Raw genomic sequence first — 18,471 nt, forward strand, 5'->3', positions numbered from 1 at the left:
TATCCTGTGTGGACTTGACTTAGTTTAGACAGCATGGACGATGTGCGGCTTGTCCAAGGTCAGAAGTTTGAAAACACAGCGCAAAATGGCCGAACTGGATTTATGGTGCAAACGAGTCAAGCTGATAATTGCCACAAAAAGCAGACTGGAGTCGTGGAAAGGATGCCTTATTTGGCATGGGTGTGTGAGAAGAATTGGAGAGCAGGAGAGGGTGACATATGGAATGATTTCTGTAAAAATGCCCGGCTCGAACAAACGCACTCTGAAGACTGTACACAGGGTGGCTTACATGGTACACACTGGAAATTTAAATCTGCCACGGCAGTGCGATGTAAGTCACCTGTGCCATAATTCATTGTGTGTCTGCTTCGGCCATCTTTCCCTGGAAACAAGAGCACAAAATAATGCCCGAAAAGTGTGCAAAAGACGGCATAGGTGCCAAGGGCACGGTGAGCTCAGGGACTGCATCATTTGAGTTTAAGCCTCTGAAAGGTAGTTTTGCTGTTGACATGCCAAAAATTAGTCACTGTTGCAATACCTTACTTTTTTGGAAAACGTTTGCAGTAATTATGTTCACTTTGGATGAGGAGGCAGTCAGTGTTTGTGTCACACTTCAAATCATCATTTGGCTTGGGATCTAGTTGGCCACGTTTGTAAAGTGGCTGCGTGGTATAGTACAGATGGAACCTTTGTGAACGCAATTGAGCCCTGCGTGATCTGTATTGCTGACTTTTTGCACGTTTGGCATGATACTTCTGTTTCTTATCCATTTCAGCGAGGGCTTTTGCAGCTGGCGAGCCACCAGTTATTGGGCAACCTGCAGCTCTACACTTTCGGACTATTGAATTTGCGTGTCCGTTATTGACCAAGTGCACTGCGCTGTGATCCCTACAAGCTCCATTTCTTGAGAAGGTTTGTGTTCCTTTTGGGTTGGTTACAGAAAAGGCGTGATTCATAGATTCAGCTTTCTGAGTACTGGTACCATATTTAGTTTTGTCCATGGCTTCTTGGCAAAGTCTCTTGCTTAGTACTCTGAGAAGAGTCTGTTCGTCACAAGTTGACAATTTCAGTTTGCCACGGGCATTTACTGGCAGGTATGGAAATTTATATTTACCACCCCTACAAATTGGTGACCACTTTTTGCAAAGGTCGTGATTTCCCATGTAACATTGAGCGATTGCACTTGCTGCATTTGCTGACATGGTTTTCATTTTGGAAGAGTCCCCACCACTGTTTTTGAGTATGGCAGCAGCCTCGGCCTGTGCCCTGTGGCTGACATCATCGGCAAATCGATCCTGCAGCTTTGTCTTTTCCTTTTTAGTTTGGCCTGGAAACATATCTGGACTGAATTTTGCACGACTTAGGGCTGCACAGAGGGATCGGTTTAAATGAGGGGGGTCTAATAAATGCTCGATTTCCATACCTGCAGTCTTACTTTGCATATGGGAGTTTACACCTTCTGCCAGACAACCATCGGCATCGGTTGTCACTCTATCTACAAAAAGAGGTTCTGTACAGTTTAAAAGTTTTTGTGCACACTGAATGCCGCCTTCACGTTCGTCTCCCATGTTGTAGTTCGCTGGGCGAGTGGCTGTGCATTTCCCGGCATGCTTGTGATCCTCTGCTTTGGAACTGTCACATTTTTTGCATAGTTTGTTCTCATGGTGGTACATGATGACAAATTTGCTGGTTGTGACATTTTCACAGACAATATCTCTTGTCTGCGTTGCTGGGATGAAGGGTGTTTTCTTGCGACAGTTTCGAAGAGGATTGTTATATTGTCTGTCGGTCTCCACTGCAACTGGACTTTCTCGCTCGTAACCCTGCAGTTCATGAATGTCTTTCACGATTGTTCTCTTGTTGCACATGTCTCTTTCATTTTCTGCGGTGATGATTTCACCGCATTTGTTTGATGTGTTTTGCAGGGCACTCACCGAAGGAACAGTCGTGTCCATTGCTGACAAGAGCCTCCTTGCACCAGCTGTTGAAATTCCAGTGTTGTACAGGCCCACCGAGAGCGCCATGTTTGGAGCGGCGGTCCGTCGTCCTCGCCCCCTCTGTGGAATCTCCGTAAACAGTTTTCTCTTCTCGCTGCAAAACCCACACTTCTGGCAGGACATCATCTCGGACACGCCAAAACCTCGACGCTCCTCAGCATCTGGCATCAGCGTGGGGCGGCCATCGCAATCTGGATGCACCCGTTGGTGATCTAGAATAGCCTGGGCACCCAGGTCGACTGCAGAATGGATGTCGACAAACCGGTATGTCGCTCGGACCCCTCCTTCGGACTGATCTACTGCTCCCTGGCACTTGACTTCTGCATTCGTCTTGTGTTGGAGGTTGTCAAGAGGAGAAGTCTCGGCAGCTTTGGGACGGAGCAGCATGACATCCCTTGTCGGCACAGTATTGGGCGTGGTACAAAAGAACCCCTGTTCATCTCTGGCAACAGCGAGTTTCATCTGCTCTTGTGTTGGCCTTATGTAGACTGTTGGTGAGTCCAGCTTCAGTTGACTGTCTTCTGGCATGCATTTTGCAGGTGACAAGTTATGGCCTTTCTGGAACCAACTTTTCTTCCTTTTGTAAACTGCACGTCCCAAGCGACCCATTTTGCAGAAATAGCTTGCACTGCAAGTTTGAGCAACTTTCTACTCTGTGTGACCATGTGGCACAGTGCATGTACTATTTAATACTCACTGTTGAACCCCAGCATGATGACCAAATCACACGGGAGTTTATTTCTTTTGTTATTTTATGGCAGGTTGGGGGGGAGTGGGGGGGAAAGAGGGAAAGATTGGTCTCATGAAATCTTTGGGGACAGTAATTAACCAAGCTAGGACAATGGAGACTGCAGAGTGATAAGGGCTTGGCCAAGGAGCCATTATAGGGGTCGTTTAATAAATCTTCAGCTGGGAGTTGCAGGCAATTAAATGGACAGCCGCATGTGGGAATTAAAACATGTCATCAAAGGCCCATTGTGCACAGTTGTGGATTTTCCAAGAATGTTTAGTTGCTGAAATAAACTTACACAAATGTCCTGTAATCTTTAATATGTCAACAGTCACCTGTAAAATACAGAGAACCTTGTTCAATTCAACAATGTGTGTTTCAGCTGTGCTGAATATTACTTAGACACCCCCCTTTTTAACCTCCCTCCGCCCCTAAAGTGGAAAAAATCACATCAAAATGACCGCAGATGGACCCAAAAATAACATGCATGTGTAAATGAGGGAAAATTTCTCACAATTACATGTGGAAAGGACAGAATTGAGTGCCCTCATGATGCCCAAGACATGCACAACAGTCGTGCTTTCCCGTTGAAAAAAACCGGGAAACACCATAGCCACACCCCTACACCTTAAGCCCTGTGGTTTCTCAGAGGAACAGTACTTTTCAAATTTTTTTGCAGAAAATTACTTCCCAGATAATTCTGCTTCCACTGATTGGACTCTCATGCCAAAATATGAAAGTTGCCTGCTATTAAAGGGTGCACCCTGGTAATTAGGCCCTAAATATGTCCGCCGAGCTCATTAATAAAAGTTATACACTCAAAATATTCTATATTAGAGAGTCCTGAGAGCCATGAAATTGAGGAATTGGAGAAATATGGCACTGAACCCCTGGCCCGGACTCTGGGCATCAATTCTGAGTAATTTAGGTGCAGTTGGGTCCGAAAATGGCACTATTTGGCCGTTTTGCAGAGGGATGGTTTTTCAAAATAGCAACTTTTCTGGGCAGGGACATTTTCTTCATTTTAGGGGTGGTGTGCTTCTGGTGAAAATTTCTCAAAAATTCATTGGTCAACCCCCCGAAAATTGAAAGGAAAATGAAAGGGGACATGTCGATCATCGTATTTCTGTGCAGCCTGGACACCTGTGAGAGTTGTGAGTATTTTTAAAATTATTGCAAAGTGTGGGGATTTATCATTGCAGTCTATGGGAATTTATTTGTAGTGGTGCACCCTATAGATCTTGAAAATGGTGGCGGCCATGTTGTTCTGACTGGGATTTAAACATTTGCCTTCTGTAGCTGTTTCTCTCAATTAAACTGAATGGACATAATTAAGATGAAATAGACAGGAAAACAAATTCTTTGACACTCTGTACCTCTGATTTTGAGGTTTTTATTGCAAAAACACCACAATGGAGTAAGCATGTATGTACATGGCTGTACTGCTAGAAAATTGTAAACAAAATATGGATAAGTCTTGAAGGTTTGCATGGTGAATAGGTACAATAGAAAGTAGGTTTGCGGTAGCACCATGGACGTATCTCTTTTGTGAGTATTTGCGGTTCTGAAAAGAACCAGTGGTACTCGACGTTTCGAGCAGTATGCTCTGCTCGTCATCAGGAGAAACAAAATAACAAAACAAAATATGGTGAGTCTTTTACCTCAGTCACTGCTTGTTCTTTTTTGTCTTCTTTGGGCTATTCCTTTACAGTATTATTCAAATTGTACACAGAAGAGACATTTTTTTTTATTCAGTCAGTTAAAAATCTCTCAAGTCTACTTTTGGATCGGTGGCGAATATCCTGTGTGGACTTGACTTAGTTTGGGCAGCATGGACGATGTGTGGCTTGTCCAAGGTAAGAAGTTTGAAAACACAGCGCAAAATGGCCGAACTGGATTTATGGTGCAAACGAATCAAGCTGATAATTGCCACAAAAAGCAGACTGGAGTCGTGGAAAGGATGCCTTATTTGGCATGGGTGTGTGAGAAGAATTGGAGAGCAGGAGAGGGTGACATATGGAATGATTTCTGTAAAAATGCCCGGCTCGAACAAACGCACTCTGAAGACTGTACACAGGGTGGCTTACATGGTACACACTGGAAATTTAAATCTGCCACGGCAGTGCGATGTAAGTCACCTGTGCCATAATTCATTGTGTGTCTGCTTCGGCCATCTTTCCCTGGAAACAAGAGCACAAAATAATGCCCGAAAAGTGTGCAAAAGACGGCATAGGTGCCAAGGGCACGGTGAGCTCAGGGACTGCATCATTTGAGTTTAAGCCTCTGAAAGGTAGTTTTGCTGTTGACATGCCAAAAATTAGTCACTGTTGCAATACCTTACTTTTTTGGAAAACGTTTGCAGTAATTATGTTCACTTTGGATGAGGAGGCAGTCAGTGTTTGTGTCACACTTCAAATCATCATTTGGCTTGGGATCTAGTTGGCCACGTTTGTAAAGTGGCTGCGTGGTATAGTACAGATGGAACCTTTGTGAACGCAATTGAGCCCTGCGTGATCTGTATTGCTGACTTTTTGCACGTTTGGCATGATACTTCTGTTTCTTATCCATTTCAGCGAGGGCTTTTGCAGCTGGCGAGCCACCAGTTATTGGGCAACCTGCAGCTCTACACTTTCGGACTATTGAATTTGCGTGTCCGTTATTGACCAAGTGCACTGCGCTGTGATCCCTACAAGCTCCATTTCTTGAGAAGGTTTGTGTTCCTTTTGGGTTGGTTACAGAAAAGGCGTGATTCATAGATTCAGCTTTCTGAGTACTGGTACCATATTTAGTTTTGTCCATGGCTTCTTGGCAAAGTCTCTTGCTTAGTACTCTGAGAAGAGTCTGTTCGTCACAAGTTGACAATTTCAGTTTGCCACGGGCATTTACTGGCAGGTATGGAAATTTATATTTACCACCCCTACAAATTGGTGACCACTTTTTGCAAAGGTCGTGATTTCCCATGTAACATTGAGCGATTGCACTTGCTGCATTTGCTGACATGGTTTTCATTTTGGAAGAGTCCCCACCACTGTTTTTGAGTATGGCAGCAGCCTCGGCCTGTGCCCTGTGGCTGACATCATCGGCAAATCGATCCTGCAGCTTTGTCTTTTCCTTTTTAGTTTGGCCTGGAAACATATCTGGACTGAATTTTGCACGACTTAGGGCTGCACAGAGGGATCGGTTTAAATGAGGGGGGTCTAATAAATGCTCGATTTCCATACCTGCAGTCTTACTTTGCATATGGGAGTTTACACCTTCTGCCAGACAACCATCGGCATCGGTTGTCACTCTATCTACAAAAAGAGGTTCTGTACAGTTTAAAAGTTTTTGTGCACACTGAATGCCGCCTTCACGTTCGTCTCCCATGTTGTAGTTCGCTGGGCGAGTGGCTGTGCATTTCCCGGCATGCTTGTGATCCTCTGCTTTGGAACTGTCACATTTTTTGCATAGTTTGTTCTCATGGTGGTACATGATGACAAATTTGCTGGTTGTGACATTTTCACAGACAATATCTCTTGTCTGCGTTGCTGGGATGAAGGGTGTTTTCTTGCGACAGTTTCGAAGAGGATTGTTATATTGTCTGTCGGTCTCCACTGCAACTGGACTTTCTCGCTCGTAACCCTGCAGTTCATGAATGTCTTTCACGATTGTTCTCTTGTTGCACATGTCTCTTTCATTTTCTGCGGTGATGATTTCACCGCATTTGTTTGATGTGTTTTGCAGGGCACTCACCGAAGGAACAGTCGTGTCCATTGCTGACAAGAGCCTCCTTGCACCAGCTGTTGAAATTCCAGTGTTGTACAGGCCCACCGAGAGCGCCATGTTTGGAGCGGCGGTCCGTCGTCCTCGCCCCCTCTGTGGAATCTCCGTAAACAGTTTTCTCTTCTCGCTGCAAAACCCACACTTCTGGCAGGACATCATCTCGGACACGCCAAAACCTCGACGCTCCTCAGCATCTGGCATCAGCGTGGGGCGGCCATCGCAATCTGGATGCACCCGTTGGTGATCTAGAATAGCCTGGGCACCCAGGTCGACTGCAGAATGGATGTCGACAAACCGGTATGTCGCTCGGACCCCTCCTTCGGACTGATCTACTGCTCCCTGGCACTTGACTTCTGCATTCGTCTTGTGTTGGAGGTTGTCAAGAGGAGAAGTCTCGGCAGCTTTGGGACGGAGCAGCATGACATCCCTTGTCGGCACAGTATTGGGCGTGGTACAAAAGAACCCCTGTTCATCTCTGGCAACAGCGAGTTTCATCTGCTCTTGTGTTGGCCTTATGTAGACTGTTGGTGAGTCCAGCTTCAGTTGACTGTCTTCTGGCATGCATTTTGCAGGTGACAAGTTATGGCCTTTCTGGAACCAACTTTTCTTCCTTTTGTAAACTGCACGTCCCAAGCGACCCATTTTGCAGAAATAGCTTGCACTGCAAGTTTGAGCAACTTTCTACTCTGTGTGACCATGTGGCACAGTGCATGTACTATTTAATACTCACTGTTGAACCCCAGCATGATGACCAAATCACACGGGAGTTTATTTCTTTTGTTATTTTATGGCAGGTTGGGGGGGAGTGGGGGGGAAAGAGGGAAAGATTGGTCTCATGAAATCTTTGGGGACAGTAATTAACCAAGCTAGGACAATGGAGACTGCAGAGTGATAAGGGCTTGGCCAAGGAGCCATTATAGGGGTCGTTTAATAAATCTTCAGCTGGGAGTTGCAGGCAATTAAATGGACAGCCGCATGTGGGAATTAAAACATGTCATCAAAGGCCCATTGTGCACAGTTGTGGATTTTCCAAGAATGTTTAGTTGCTGAAATAAACTTACACAAATGTCCTGTAATCTTTAATATGTCAACAGTCACCTGTAAAATACAGAGAACCTTGTTCAATTCAACAATGTGTGTTTCAGCTGTGCTGAATATTACTTAGACACCCCCCTTTTTAACCTCCCTCCGCCCCTAAAGTGGAAAAAATCACATCAAAATGACCCCAGATGGACCCAAAAATAACATGCATGTGTAAATGAGGGAAAATTTCTCACAATTAGATGTGGAAAGGACAGAATTGAGTGCCCTCATGATGCCCAAGACATGCACAACAGTCGTGCTTTCCCGTTGAAAAAAACTGGGAAACACCATAGCCACACCCCTACACCTTAAGCCCTGTGGTTTCTCAGAGGAACAGTACTTTTCAAATTTTTTTGCAGAAAATTACTTCCCAGATAATTCTGCTTCCACTGATTGGACTCTCATGCCAAAATATGAAAGTTGCCTGCTATTAAGGGGTGCACCCTGGTAATTAGGCCCTAAATATGTCCGCCGAGCTCATTAATAAAAGTTATACACTCAAAATATTCTATATTAGAGAGTCCTGAGAGCCATGAAATTGAGGAATTGGAGAAATATGGCACTGAACCCCTGGCCCGGACTCTGGGCATCAATTCTGAGTAATTTGGGTGCAGTTGGGTCCGAAAATGGCACTATTTGGCCGTTTTGCAGAGGGATGGTTTTTCAAAATGGCAACTTTTCTGGGCAGGGACATTTTCTTCATTTTAGGGGTGGTGTGCTTCTGGTGAAAATTTCTCAAAAATTCATTGGTCAACCCCCCAAAAATTGAAAGGAAAATGAAAGGGGACATGTGGAACATCGTATTTCTGTGCAGCCTGGACACCTGTGAGAGTTGTGAGTATTTTTAAAATTATTGCAAAGTGTGGGGATTTATCATTGCAGTCTATGGGAATTTATTTGTAGTGGTGCACCCTTAAGAAATGGCCTCTGGCAAGCTTGGGAACGTTCACTGTAAGTTGGGAGGATGGTTTGATTTGGTGGATAATTTGCTGAATCAGTATAGGCTAAATATGTGACGGAGGGGTACCCCCGGCATGTCCAATCCCCATACACTCCTTAGAGTATTGTTACCCAACACATCCCCTAGATGTCTGTAAAGAATTCCTGAGACTTCGATCAAACAATGACCAACATGCATGTGTTTGGGCGTGTGTGCGTGTGGGGTACTCTCCGTCCCATGTATCGCTTCATACGTTAAATTAGTGCAGTGCACTCATTATTACCTTTGTATTTGGCGTGGTATGGCCGCTGGTGACTTCAAGGACAAATGTGGGCTAATTAAGGGCGTGGCAAGTCCAGACATGTTCCCGGTAAATGGTGTCCGTGACCGCCCTCTCTGTTCAACTGCAAATTGCGCACATCCCATGGAAATATGAAAAACCATCACGTCAACAGGCAAGCAAAATCCTGGCTTCGTGCTTGAAATTATACAATTACCAGTACTGCCATCGTTTTTGTCTGGACTCCCAAAACAAAAGGTCAGCATACACAACGCTGTGTTTGAAGTGCACCACCATTTTCAGGAAACAGTCGTCTGGACCGCACTGCGTGTCACGATTGATTGTCCAGTTTCCACGCGTGTAAACTATGCGGGCCCAAACGCAATACGAGAGAGTCTTCTTGTACACAAAGAAACATTAATGGAGTGTAATCAGTTGTATTCATGATATTAGCCTATGTAATGTTACGCTGGTTCACCATTTTCTCTTGAAACAACATGACTTTCGAAACTATTTTGAAACACTATTTGTCTTACGTCTCTTAGAGAATGTAGGGAGAGCGTGACACGCATGTATTTTGCATCTGCGTCAATAAAAAGTCCATGACCAGCATTTTTGTAACTACATGTAGAAGCCTTACCTACCAGCAAAAAACTGAGTCAAGCCGTGATTATTCTCTGCTTTCACCTTTCATATTGCAACCACAGTGAGTTCATTCTCCCAACGACTAGTTGTTCTCGATTGATCAAGAACCAATATGCATTGTGTGTGAAGTAACAGGAAAGGTCTGTTTCCTGGAATATAAGCCTGAAATATAGTTCATCGGCGAGTGATGTTGGAAACATATTCTTGTTTACACACAAGGAAATTTAAACTGTAAGTATTGATCTGTCATCATTTTACCATGAGGATTCTGCTAGGATCAGAATGTCAGGCTTTTTCAAGATTTGCAGAGGTCCGTCTAGCTTGGTTTGGTTTTGCTACCTTTCACAAATTATGATATGAAAGTAAAGGCGATGGATGGCGTATATCAAATATAGAGCCTGTATTTCATTTCACTACTTCAGTAATTAATTTGAATCAATTTTCATGTTTCAGTTCTTATCATTTGTCAATTTGTGAATTTGTTTTGTTCGGTCAAGCTTGAATAAATGCATTCAGATCCAGATCATGTTTTACTTTCGTGTGTAATATTCTTGAGAAGAAATCCGCATGCTCTCGTCCTGGACGGGATTGGAAGCTAAGTACACATTGATAGAAAACAAGAAAAGTACTAGCGCAGCAACCTGTCTGTTGCTGGCTTGTCATGGAAAGTTGTCACGTTCATACTGATACAGTCACATTACAAGACTCACCTTCTTTCAATTCCGTCATATTAACAATTTCCATTTCAACGAAAGGACCAAATGATTTGTATAAAGTAGTCATGGTGAATTCGAAGTACCCATATTCAATCATTATACGTTTAATCACACAAAGCTTAAATTGAAATTTCTTTCACAGATAAGCAACTATAACATGTCCACATCAACGGAGAAGTACCTTCAACACAAGGTCAAGTACCCTTGTATCACTGTTGAGCCTGTCGTATTAGTATTCTTCATATCTTACAGTATGATAGTTACGTTGCGAGCTGAATATATCACCCTAAGAATCGCCGATGGATTGGATGGGACGAAAGGCTCTAGATCCGCAGTGCTTGGGCCAGACGACACTCTTTGTCGTCATCTTAGTAACCAGTCACAAGAGGCACTGTATGCAGAGACCCAGTCTAGGGCCTCTTATTGGCTACTGTTGCTCAATCTCTTTCAAGTTGTGCCGTCACTTGTAAGCGCTCCCCTTATTGGTTCCTGGAGTGACTTGGGTGGGCGCAAGCGCGCTCTAGTCATCCCTATCATCGGCTACCTGATGGGCTCCATCGTCTGGATCATTGTGACCTACACCGATGGCAAGCTTTGGTACTTATTGCTCGCCGAATTCTGTCTAGGCCTGACTGGTGATTTCTCGGCAGTGTTAGCGGTCTGCAACGCCTACTTAGCCGACATTACCACCGAGCGCGAGCGGACCTTCCGCCTGATACTGGTTGGCATTACGATCGAGGTTGGCACAGGGGCTTCGCAGATCCTGGTTGGGTACTGGGTGGTCCAGCAGGGCTTCGGTGTCCCCTTCTGGTTCGTGGTGGCCACTATGCTCGCCAGTCTCGTCTACATTACCGTCCTCCTGAAAGAAACCCGTGGTAAATCTGGAGGGCTGGAGAACCTTGAGCTGTTTAACAACCGTCTGCTTGATGATATCTACGGGATGTTCATGCGATACAGCAGCAAGCAGCGAAGGCAGATGATGTTTTTTATGATTGTCCTTGGTGTCCATATGACCATCCTTTACACGGCTTTTCTTCTCATACTCCTCTACGTCCTAAGCCCCCCTCTATGCTGGACACCCATTACTGTTGGCTATTACGTAGCGTCGGCTCTCTTACTCGGATCTGCAGGTAAAGATGTCATTTTATTTTAATACTGAGACAACCCAACTGATAATGAGATAAAAGTGAGAAACTTGATTTAAGGCTGGAATGGTTAGTAGAAGCAGATAAGTTGGTGGAAGGAGGGAGGGTTCGGGTTTGATGCACGTCTTAAGCTTACCACGTTTATATCGACCTCCCCCATTTTGGGAAGGTTAGGATCGCCGTGAACAGTTGTAATCACATCAGACAAGTCATCACATGCCCTCATAATTTCAGCAGCCAATTTCCACTTTTAATTTTACAAGCAGTTCAAATAAATTGCGGTAAAAGCATCCCTTTGATTCCAGCATACTTGTGGCTGATTGTGGCTTGAGTTTCTTGTGACTGACTTAACATGCTTGACAATCCTGAGCATCATCTTCTCTCTGTAATGAGCCGCATTTTGGCCTCCAGGTCTGATTTTTAAGTTCAGACTTTAGTTCTACTAGGAAGAGAATAAGCACAAAAGAAAAGTCGAAGCAAAATAAATTCAATTTTTCGGAAAAGCCACTGTCTCTATATAGCGGTAGTCAACCCCATTGCTATGCTATCTTCGGGCTGGGGTGGCGGGGTGGGGTGAGGTGGGGCACAGTACCAGCTAGGGGGCACATCACAAGCACAATAGATTCAATGCTTAATGTTTTGTAGATGGAAGACTAGCTTTTCGCCGGGGGGCGCCTACCCCCACACCCCGGCGACTGGGCTGGTGGTAATTCTCTATACTGTGTTGTGCAGGTACGTTACTCGGAGGGAAGATTTTCAATATGTGTGTTAATGACCTCGGCGTGGTGCAATTGGGGGCGCTCTCCTTTGCGGCAAGTCTCACCCTCGTTGCATTTAGCCGATCGACTACGATCCTCTTTATTGGTAGGTACCAGATGGGAAATTAAATCAAATTGGTGCAAATCTGGTCCTCTAGCGTTTAAAACAGAGTGAATACGGTTTTTAAAGTGCTTATGATTAAGAGCGACTGAAATAACACTACAGGGTCACCAAACCTTTGCATGAATAAACGTATTGCTGCAATGAATGAAGCAGAGCCAACGGAAATTATAAGCTGCCAGTTTTTAGACCTTAATTAAATATACTCAGAGGAAGGCGATTCCTTCGTTTGGTATTAATTTTAGACAAGTTCTCAAAATATTTGTATTGTGATAATTAGGTTCATGTCCATCTTGTTACCATATTGTCTTGCAGCTGGTATTTGTGGTTCTTTCCGGTTCCTTGTGTCGCCTGCAGTTCGGTCACGACTATCAAAACTTGTGGATGAAGAGGAACAAGGTAAAGAATACATGCAGTGAACTTAAACTGGAAGCATACAGGCTCATTTTCATGAAGTTAATAAAAAGTATGAAATAAATATAAAATTCTATAATTCTATTCTATAAAGTTTCGTTATCATGCAGGTGTTTATTTCTGGAACCCTTTTCATAAGACAATTGGCAATGTTTTTTTATTCAGCTTTGGTGGGGGGCAAGTCCAAAGCAGATTGGCTTTCTTCCCTGTGTTTGCCAGGACAATTTATACTACTGGGTGGAGAGAGACAAGCAGGGGTAAAGACTACCAAAAAGAAAATCATGTGGCTTATAGCCACGTGATTAATGTGAGCCATTTGTATACGAACCTGAAGAGTACACTCTCGAACAGGAAATTTTCTTTGCTAATCGTGACAGCAGAAAGACTTAAAACAACAACTTAACCGGCCTGCAGTTTTGTCCTGCTTAATGTTATTCTGTTCTTGGAAAGCGGCCGCATCTTACTATCCCTAAAAGTCTCATAGGAGTCGAATTGTTAAAAAACTGGAGCAGAAGTATCGCCCTCATCGGATGAAAAGAGCCATGCTGGTCGGAGTGTTCGTTTTGTTGGAAGCACTATAGGCCCCAAGCTGGATGAAAATTGGACGGAGGGAGCGATAAGATTTATGACTTATTTACTGCGAAGGATGCAGTCATACATTATCACAAGCCTTTGGTGAATCTTAACGAATCACCGTGACATTCCCAAACCATGCCGCCAGAGTTCCCAGTCCTTCCTGCAGAGGAGCTCAGTCATCTGTACTTCTTGCTTCATCTAGGCAGGTCTACAAGTCTTTCCCCTAATTTTTTGAAGAAACTTGCATTTCCAATTAAAAGGGCCTCATTTCAAACTAAAATTTAAAACTTTAGGCTAGCCACCTGAAACTCGTTTACTTTTACAAATTTAGCTGAACCAAGCTTTTCATTCAAGTAGGCCTATTTAAATAAACTTAAACAGATCTACATCATTATGAATCAACATTCTTTCTCACACAGGAGCAATGTTCTCACTGGCCAGTAGCATCGAGAGCATCGGCCATCTGATTGGTCCGCTTATTTTCAATCTGATGTATGGGATCACCACAGGCATCTATCAAGGCTTCACCTTTCTGGTTATGGCATCTTTCTACGTACCCATATGTTTTATGACAGGGTGAGTAGTAGCATATCTTGTCTTTCGTAGCAGATCTCGGAAGTGATTGATAACTGCAGAAATTGTCGTCCATTCCCAGAAAATAAAAATGACAGAAAAGCATACGAAATCAAACGAGAGAAAGGAAATTTAAAAAAAGACGAGAGGAAGGCGATTTTTGTTAATATCCTTGAACACCCCCCCTCGAAATTAACCCCTTCCTCTCTTAATTCGTTGTTTCCCCAGAAAATAATTCTAGCGACGCCCATGCGGTTGTTCCTTTCCTCAAAGTTTACTAGTACTCGTATTATACTTCCCAAAATATTCAGGGACATAGAGGGTTTTTATAGATCGAGGAGACTTGCAGCTATAATAAAAATAAATTGGGTAAATCTATAGTAATGGCACTGTATAAATTATTCTGTCTGGCGTGCGGACATTTTGAGGAAACAATGGAGGTCACAGTCGTCTCTATTTCAAGCTGTGTCGACGTCTTTCACGTATATTACATTTTGTTTGACGTTTTCGTAAATCGTAGGACACATATTTGCCTATTTTTATAGCCTGAGGTAACCGCGCATTATAAATTATAAAAACCCTGCATGGACAAAGAGGCATTAGACGCACGCGTGCGAACTGCGGTTTAATTGTGGTTGGCTATAGGCTCATTTAAAAACGCCACACAGAAACTTGTTTGAAATGAGGGTCGATACTCAGAAATATGCATTTTCAAACAATACATAACCATCAGGTTAGCTATACAATGTGACACCTACATGACGCAACCCAAAAATATTTACTTTTTCCATTAAGCAATTATGAGAAATTATGTTTTTGGTATCACATTGAAGCTTAGTATGTCACCTGTACAAAACTGAAGACTTATTTTTTAATTCCGTAATACAACTCATTGTTTGTTCTGTCCAATGGAAATTTATCTTATTTATCTTGCAATGACGCGGTCACTGAATTCAAATCTCCCTATTATTACACAACTGTTAGGGTTCCTGACTTCGTTCTTATTTATCTTGCAATGACGCGGTCACTGAATTCAAATCTCCCTATTATTACACAACTGTTAGGGTTCCTGACTTCGTTCCAAATTCTTTCTAGCTCTTGAACTTTATGAATCTGGTGCTTATGTCAGAGGGCAATGGTTGTTTATTAAATATCACAGTTTAATGAGCTTCAGCTGAACCTGTATAATTTACCTCAGTCATTGTGCTGATCTCAGTTGCTTCTATAATATTTGAACCATTTAGAACCGTTTTAGGATCGTATTTGTTTGCTGATAGAAAACAAAAGACGTTTGATACAGTTCTTCAGTTCAGAATCATCATTTTACAGGTCTTTCTAATGATTCCCCGCGTTACTGCTAGTGTTTAAAGGCATAAGTGATGCGGTAAATCCCCTTGTATGAAACAAAAGGTAGATTTCCTACGTAATCGAGATTATCCACACAACGCGTCGTCAGATTTAGATGAAGTTTATAGTTTTCAAATAATCCCCAAACCAATTATTGCGTTAATTTTGGGGAAAAATAAATGTTATTTTGGGGCTCACCTTTTTGGGGAATCGTCCTATATAGTCAATATCCAAATTAAGATTTAAACGTGTTTGTTGCTTTCGAGCAAAGCGTACAAATGATGTAAATGGTCCTGTCTACAGTCAGGGAGGATCTAAAAAAATTGGTTAAAACAAACCAGAAATTAATTTCAATCACCCAAATTGGGTTAAAACAACCTAAACTATTGCGTAGTTGCAGTTAAGTTTAACCCAGGCAATTTTTCAGTGTACTAAGTATTCTGAATGTGTCAATAGCGGAACGGCTTTTGTGACCAATGGAGAGTTCAATGTTTTCAGACGCTCCTTTAAGATATTGCGTGCTTTTGTGATCACCTGCTCATAATATTACACAAATCAATGCACGACTAGTTGCTCACTGCAAACTACAAGGGCATACATTCTTAAGTGTGCGCGCAATGATTTAAGTTTTTGTTTTCTTCTATATTTTATGCAGTTTTCTGATGGTTTGCAGCACGAAAGTGTTGGAAATGTCTCTTTGTATCATGTTCTGCTTATCTTTACAACATTCCTTCAAACACCTTACATGAATTTTCTCTGCAGGTACTATCAACTGACGAGTTATTGGATATCTAAACACAATACGGTTTCAACCTCAGACGGGGAGCGCATGGCCACGCCATAATAGTCATTATTCATCCCGAAAATCTATCCTGCCATTTGTGAATTAAACACACAAAAAATAACCAGTCTTTTAAAAACGCGCTTCATATTACTGTCAATAGTGCTGATATTGTACCAGAAAGTGTAATATTTGACACTCTGACCAAAACCGCGTCAAGTGACATGGCGATTGTTTTTCACTATTTTTTGTTCCGGCACTCCAAAAACAATATCCTATAATATCCACCAGACTTGCATTTTAGCGCTTATCGGAAATTGGTGTTTCACTATGGAACCAGTGGAAGAAGTTCTTTATATGCTTCAAGTAGGCCTATGATGGAAAGGGACATGATGTGTTTTGTGGAGTGCTTGTTTAAACTGTCAATGTATCGTACGTTCAATGTTATCGATATACTTTTACTTATGATTGACAAAAACAGAATGTATAAAACATCGAGTGGCTCTCCTAACTGACGATCCATTCAAGAAGCCTCTCAATTTAGCTCTTTCAATTATGTCAAATCAAGCGTGAGATACAGAGCATTTCCTCGAGTTACTTCAAGGATTGAGACACGATTACTAGTGGCGGTTGAGGTAATGAACACCGATCTCGAAACATTTTTGCGAGATTAATTTGTGTTTATAAATTGTACAGGTTAAGGATGTTATGAAACAAACACCGACTGCTTGAGCTGTCATATTAGCCAAACTAGCCTTCCTCAGGGATAAGTAGTCATTCCTTTCTGAGTTTTGCCTCCGGATAATAAAGTGATTCATGAAGTACCCTGGGATGCCAGATTTACAATGTATTGTATTACATGTACTCAAAGCAGTATTGGCTTCATTTAAATACATACATGCACAACATTCCAATAACATGACCCAACTGAAGTGCACATTTCACACATAACACGGTGTATCAATCAAAGCCCACAATTTGCATGAAATTCCTTGCATTTAATTTTTAATAAGAACACTAATTTATTTCATAGAGATTTAATATAACTACCTCTTATACAAATATTATGAGTGAAACGTTCACTGGGCACTAACAGAATTATATTTAGGCGAACTGGTATGATGCCTGTGTAAAATTGTACTGTACAAATTTGTCTAATCGATAATCTATTTAAGGGAGAGAAAGTGTTAATGATGGAGTAAGTTTAAAAAGTTGAAATGAGTAAAAATCTCCTGTAAGATGTGCCCTAAAATGAATGGGTATTATGCGTTCCAACACACAGTCTTAAGTATTTGTATCACAGTTTGTTTATTTGCAAGTAGAGATATATAAAGTTTTTGTTATTAATTGAATCTTTTGTAAATGTTGATTGTTTAAAACGAATTTCTCTAGTTAGCAGTGTTCTCTACGGCCTGAAAATATTGCAGGGCGATAGGCAATGTGAGCGCGAAGCCCTTCCGGCGGTAGCCTTGTCCACGGGAGCCACGGCAAAGGGGCCACCGTGTACTATCACGGCACACGAAACGGTACAAGCACAGCAGCCAACCCACAGATCAAGCTATGCGGACGGACACGACGCACTGTACATGTACTTTACATGTACATGTACGTAACGTTACGTTCTGTACATGTCATGCTTAGCCTGCAGGATCTTGCATTAAAATTGCACATTTAATGGCTTTTAAAAATGTTTTCCCTTTTAAGTGATATGGCAAACATTTTAGTCATTGGGAAATAGTTCTTCAAAAACAGATGTATTTTTTTGTTCATCACAAAAGTGAGGGGGGTGATTCAAAATTCCTTCCCCCCTAAGTAGGGGGACATATACCCCCATGCCCTCAGGATTTACACCCATGCTTGTTTGCAACGTCGTCTGCCTAATTTCCTCCTGGTCTGTTCAACTTGCACGTATAGTCGAGTCGAGTAAGCAGAGTCGAGAGAGCATGACAGGTTACGGCTTTGAAGCCAAGAGCGTCAATAATGCTTAACATTAAATATGCTATAAAAATTACTGCTGGCTGTACATGTACACTGTACAGTAGACCACAGAATACCAAGTTAAAATCCATGATGCACCACTGCCTGCATGCATTTGAAGCATGAAGAAGGGAAACGGTTCAAGACTTCATGAAAACTCTATGCATAATGAGCCTAAGTATTTCGTTTCTGTAAGGTTATGTCAGTTGAATTGTTCACATTTTGCATGTGTACCAAGATTTCTAGTGGAGCTCTCACATGATATTTGGCAGCTAAATGTTTCCAATAATGAGACGTCTTCCAATTTTTAGTGACGTGCATTCAAACTCTAGCCCCTCCACCTAACGGTAAATCCCATTTTTTCCCGAAAATGTCAGTTCTTATAGACAAGAAATAACAATCTAATGATAAACCATAAAGGACTTTATCGAGACCCCCCCCAAAAAAACAACGATGAAATTTATTTGTTAACCACTAAATACATTTTCTTCAGGAGTAGGGTTCTTTATTTACAATACAGGTATAACACGAGCACGGAATTCAACATCCCGAAAACCTTGAGAACTTAATGTCATGTTCTGTTGTCCAACTTCTATGTATTCTTATCGCAAAAAAATCTCTTGTGG

General features: G+C 42.3%; 1 protein-coding gene across 2 annotated transcripts; it reads left to right on the forward strand.

Moving 5' to 3' along the window:
• The first annotated feature begins 7,397 nt into the window (after window positions 1-7,397).
• LOC110981589 (proton-coupled folate transporter-like) lies at window positions 7,398-17,220 on the forward strand. 2 transcript variants are annotated; one of them, XM_022239250.2, is made up of 6 exons: window positions 7,475-9,668; window positions 10,296-11,283; window positions 12,031-12,162; window positions 12,493-12,576; window positions 13,587-13,743; window positions 15,850-17,220. In XM_022239250.2, exons 2-6 carry the CDS (start codon window positions 10,311-10,313, stop codon window positions 15,929-15,931), a joined length of 1,428 nt encoding a protein of 475 aa, XP_022094942.2. In that variant the 5' UTR covers window positions 7,475-9,668; window positions 10,296-10,310; the 3' UTR covers window positions 15,932-17,220. The 2 variants fall into 2 exon arrangements, with proteins under 2 accessions (XP_022094943.2, XP_022094942.2); XM_022239251.2 differs by lacking the exon at window positions 12,031-12,162 and having other exon boundaries at window positions 7,398-9,668.
• Window positions 17,221-18,471: the final 1,251 nt, after the last annotated feature.

Source organism: Acanthaster planci, linkage group LG21 (assembly GCF_054643075.1).
Source record: "Acanthaster planci isolate LZ-2023a linkage group LG21, COTS_SCS, whole genome shotgun sequence".
Lineage (NCBI taxonomy): Eukaryota > Metazoa > Echinodermata > Asteroidea > Valvatida > Acanthasteridae > Acanthaster > Acanthaster planci.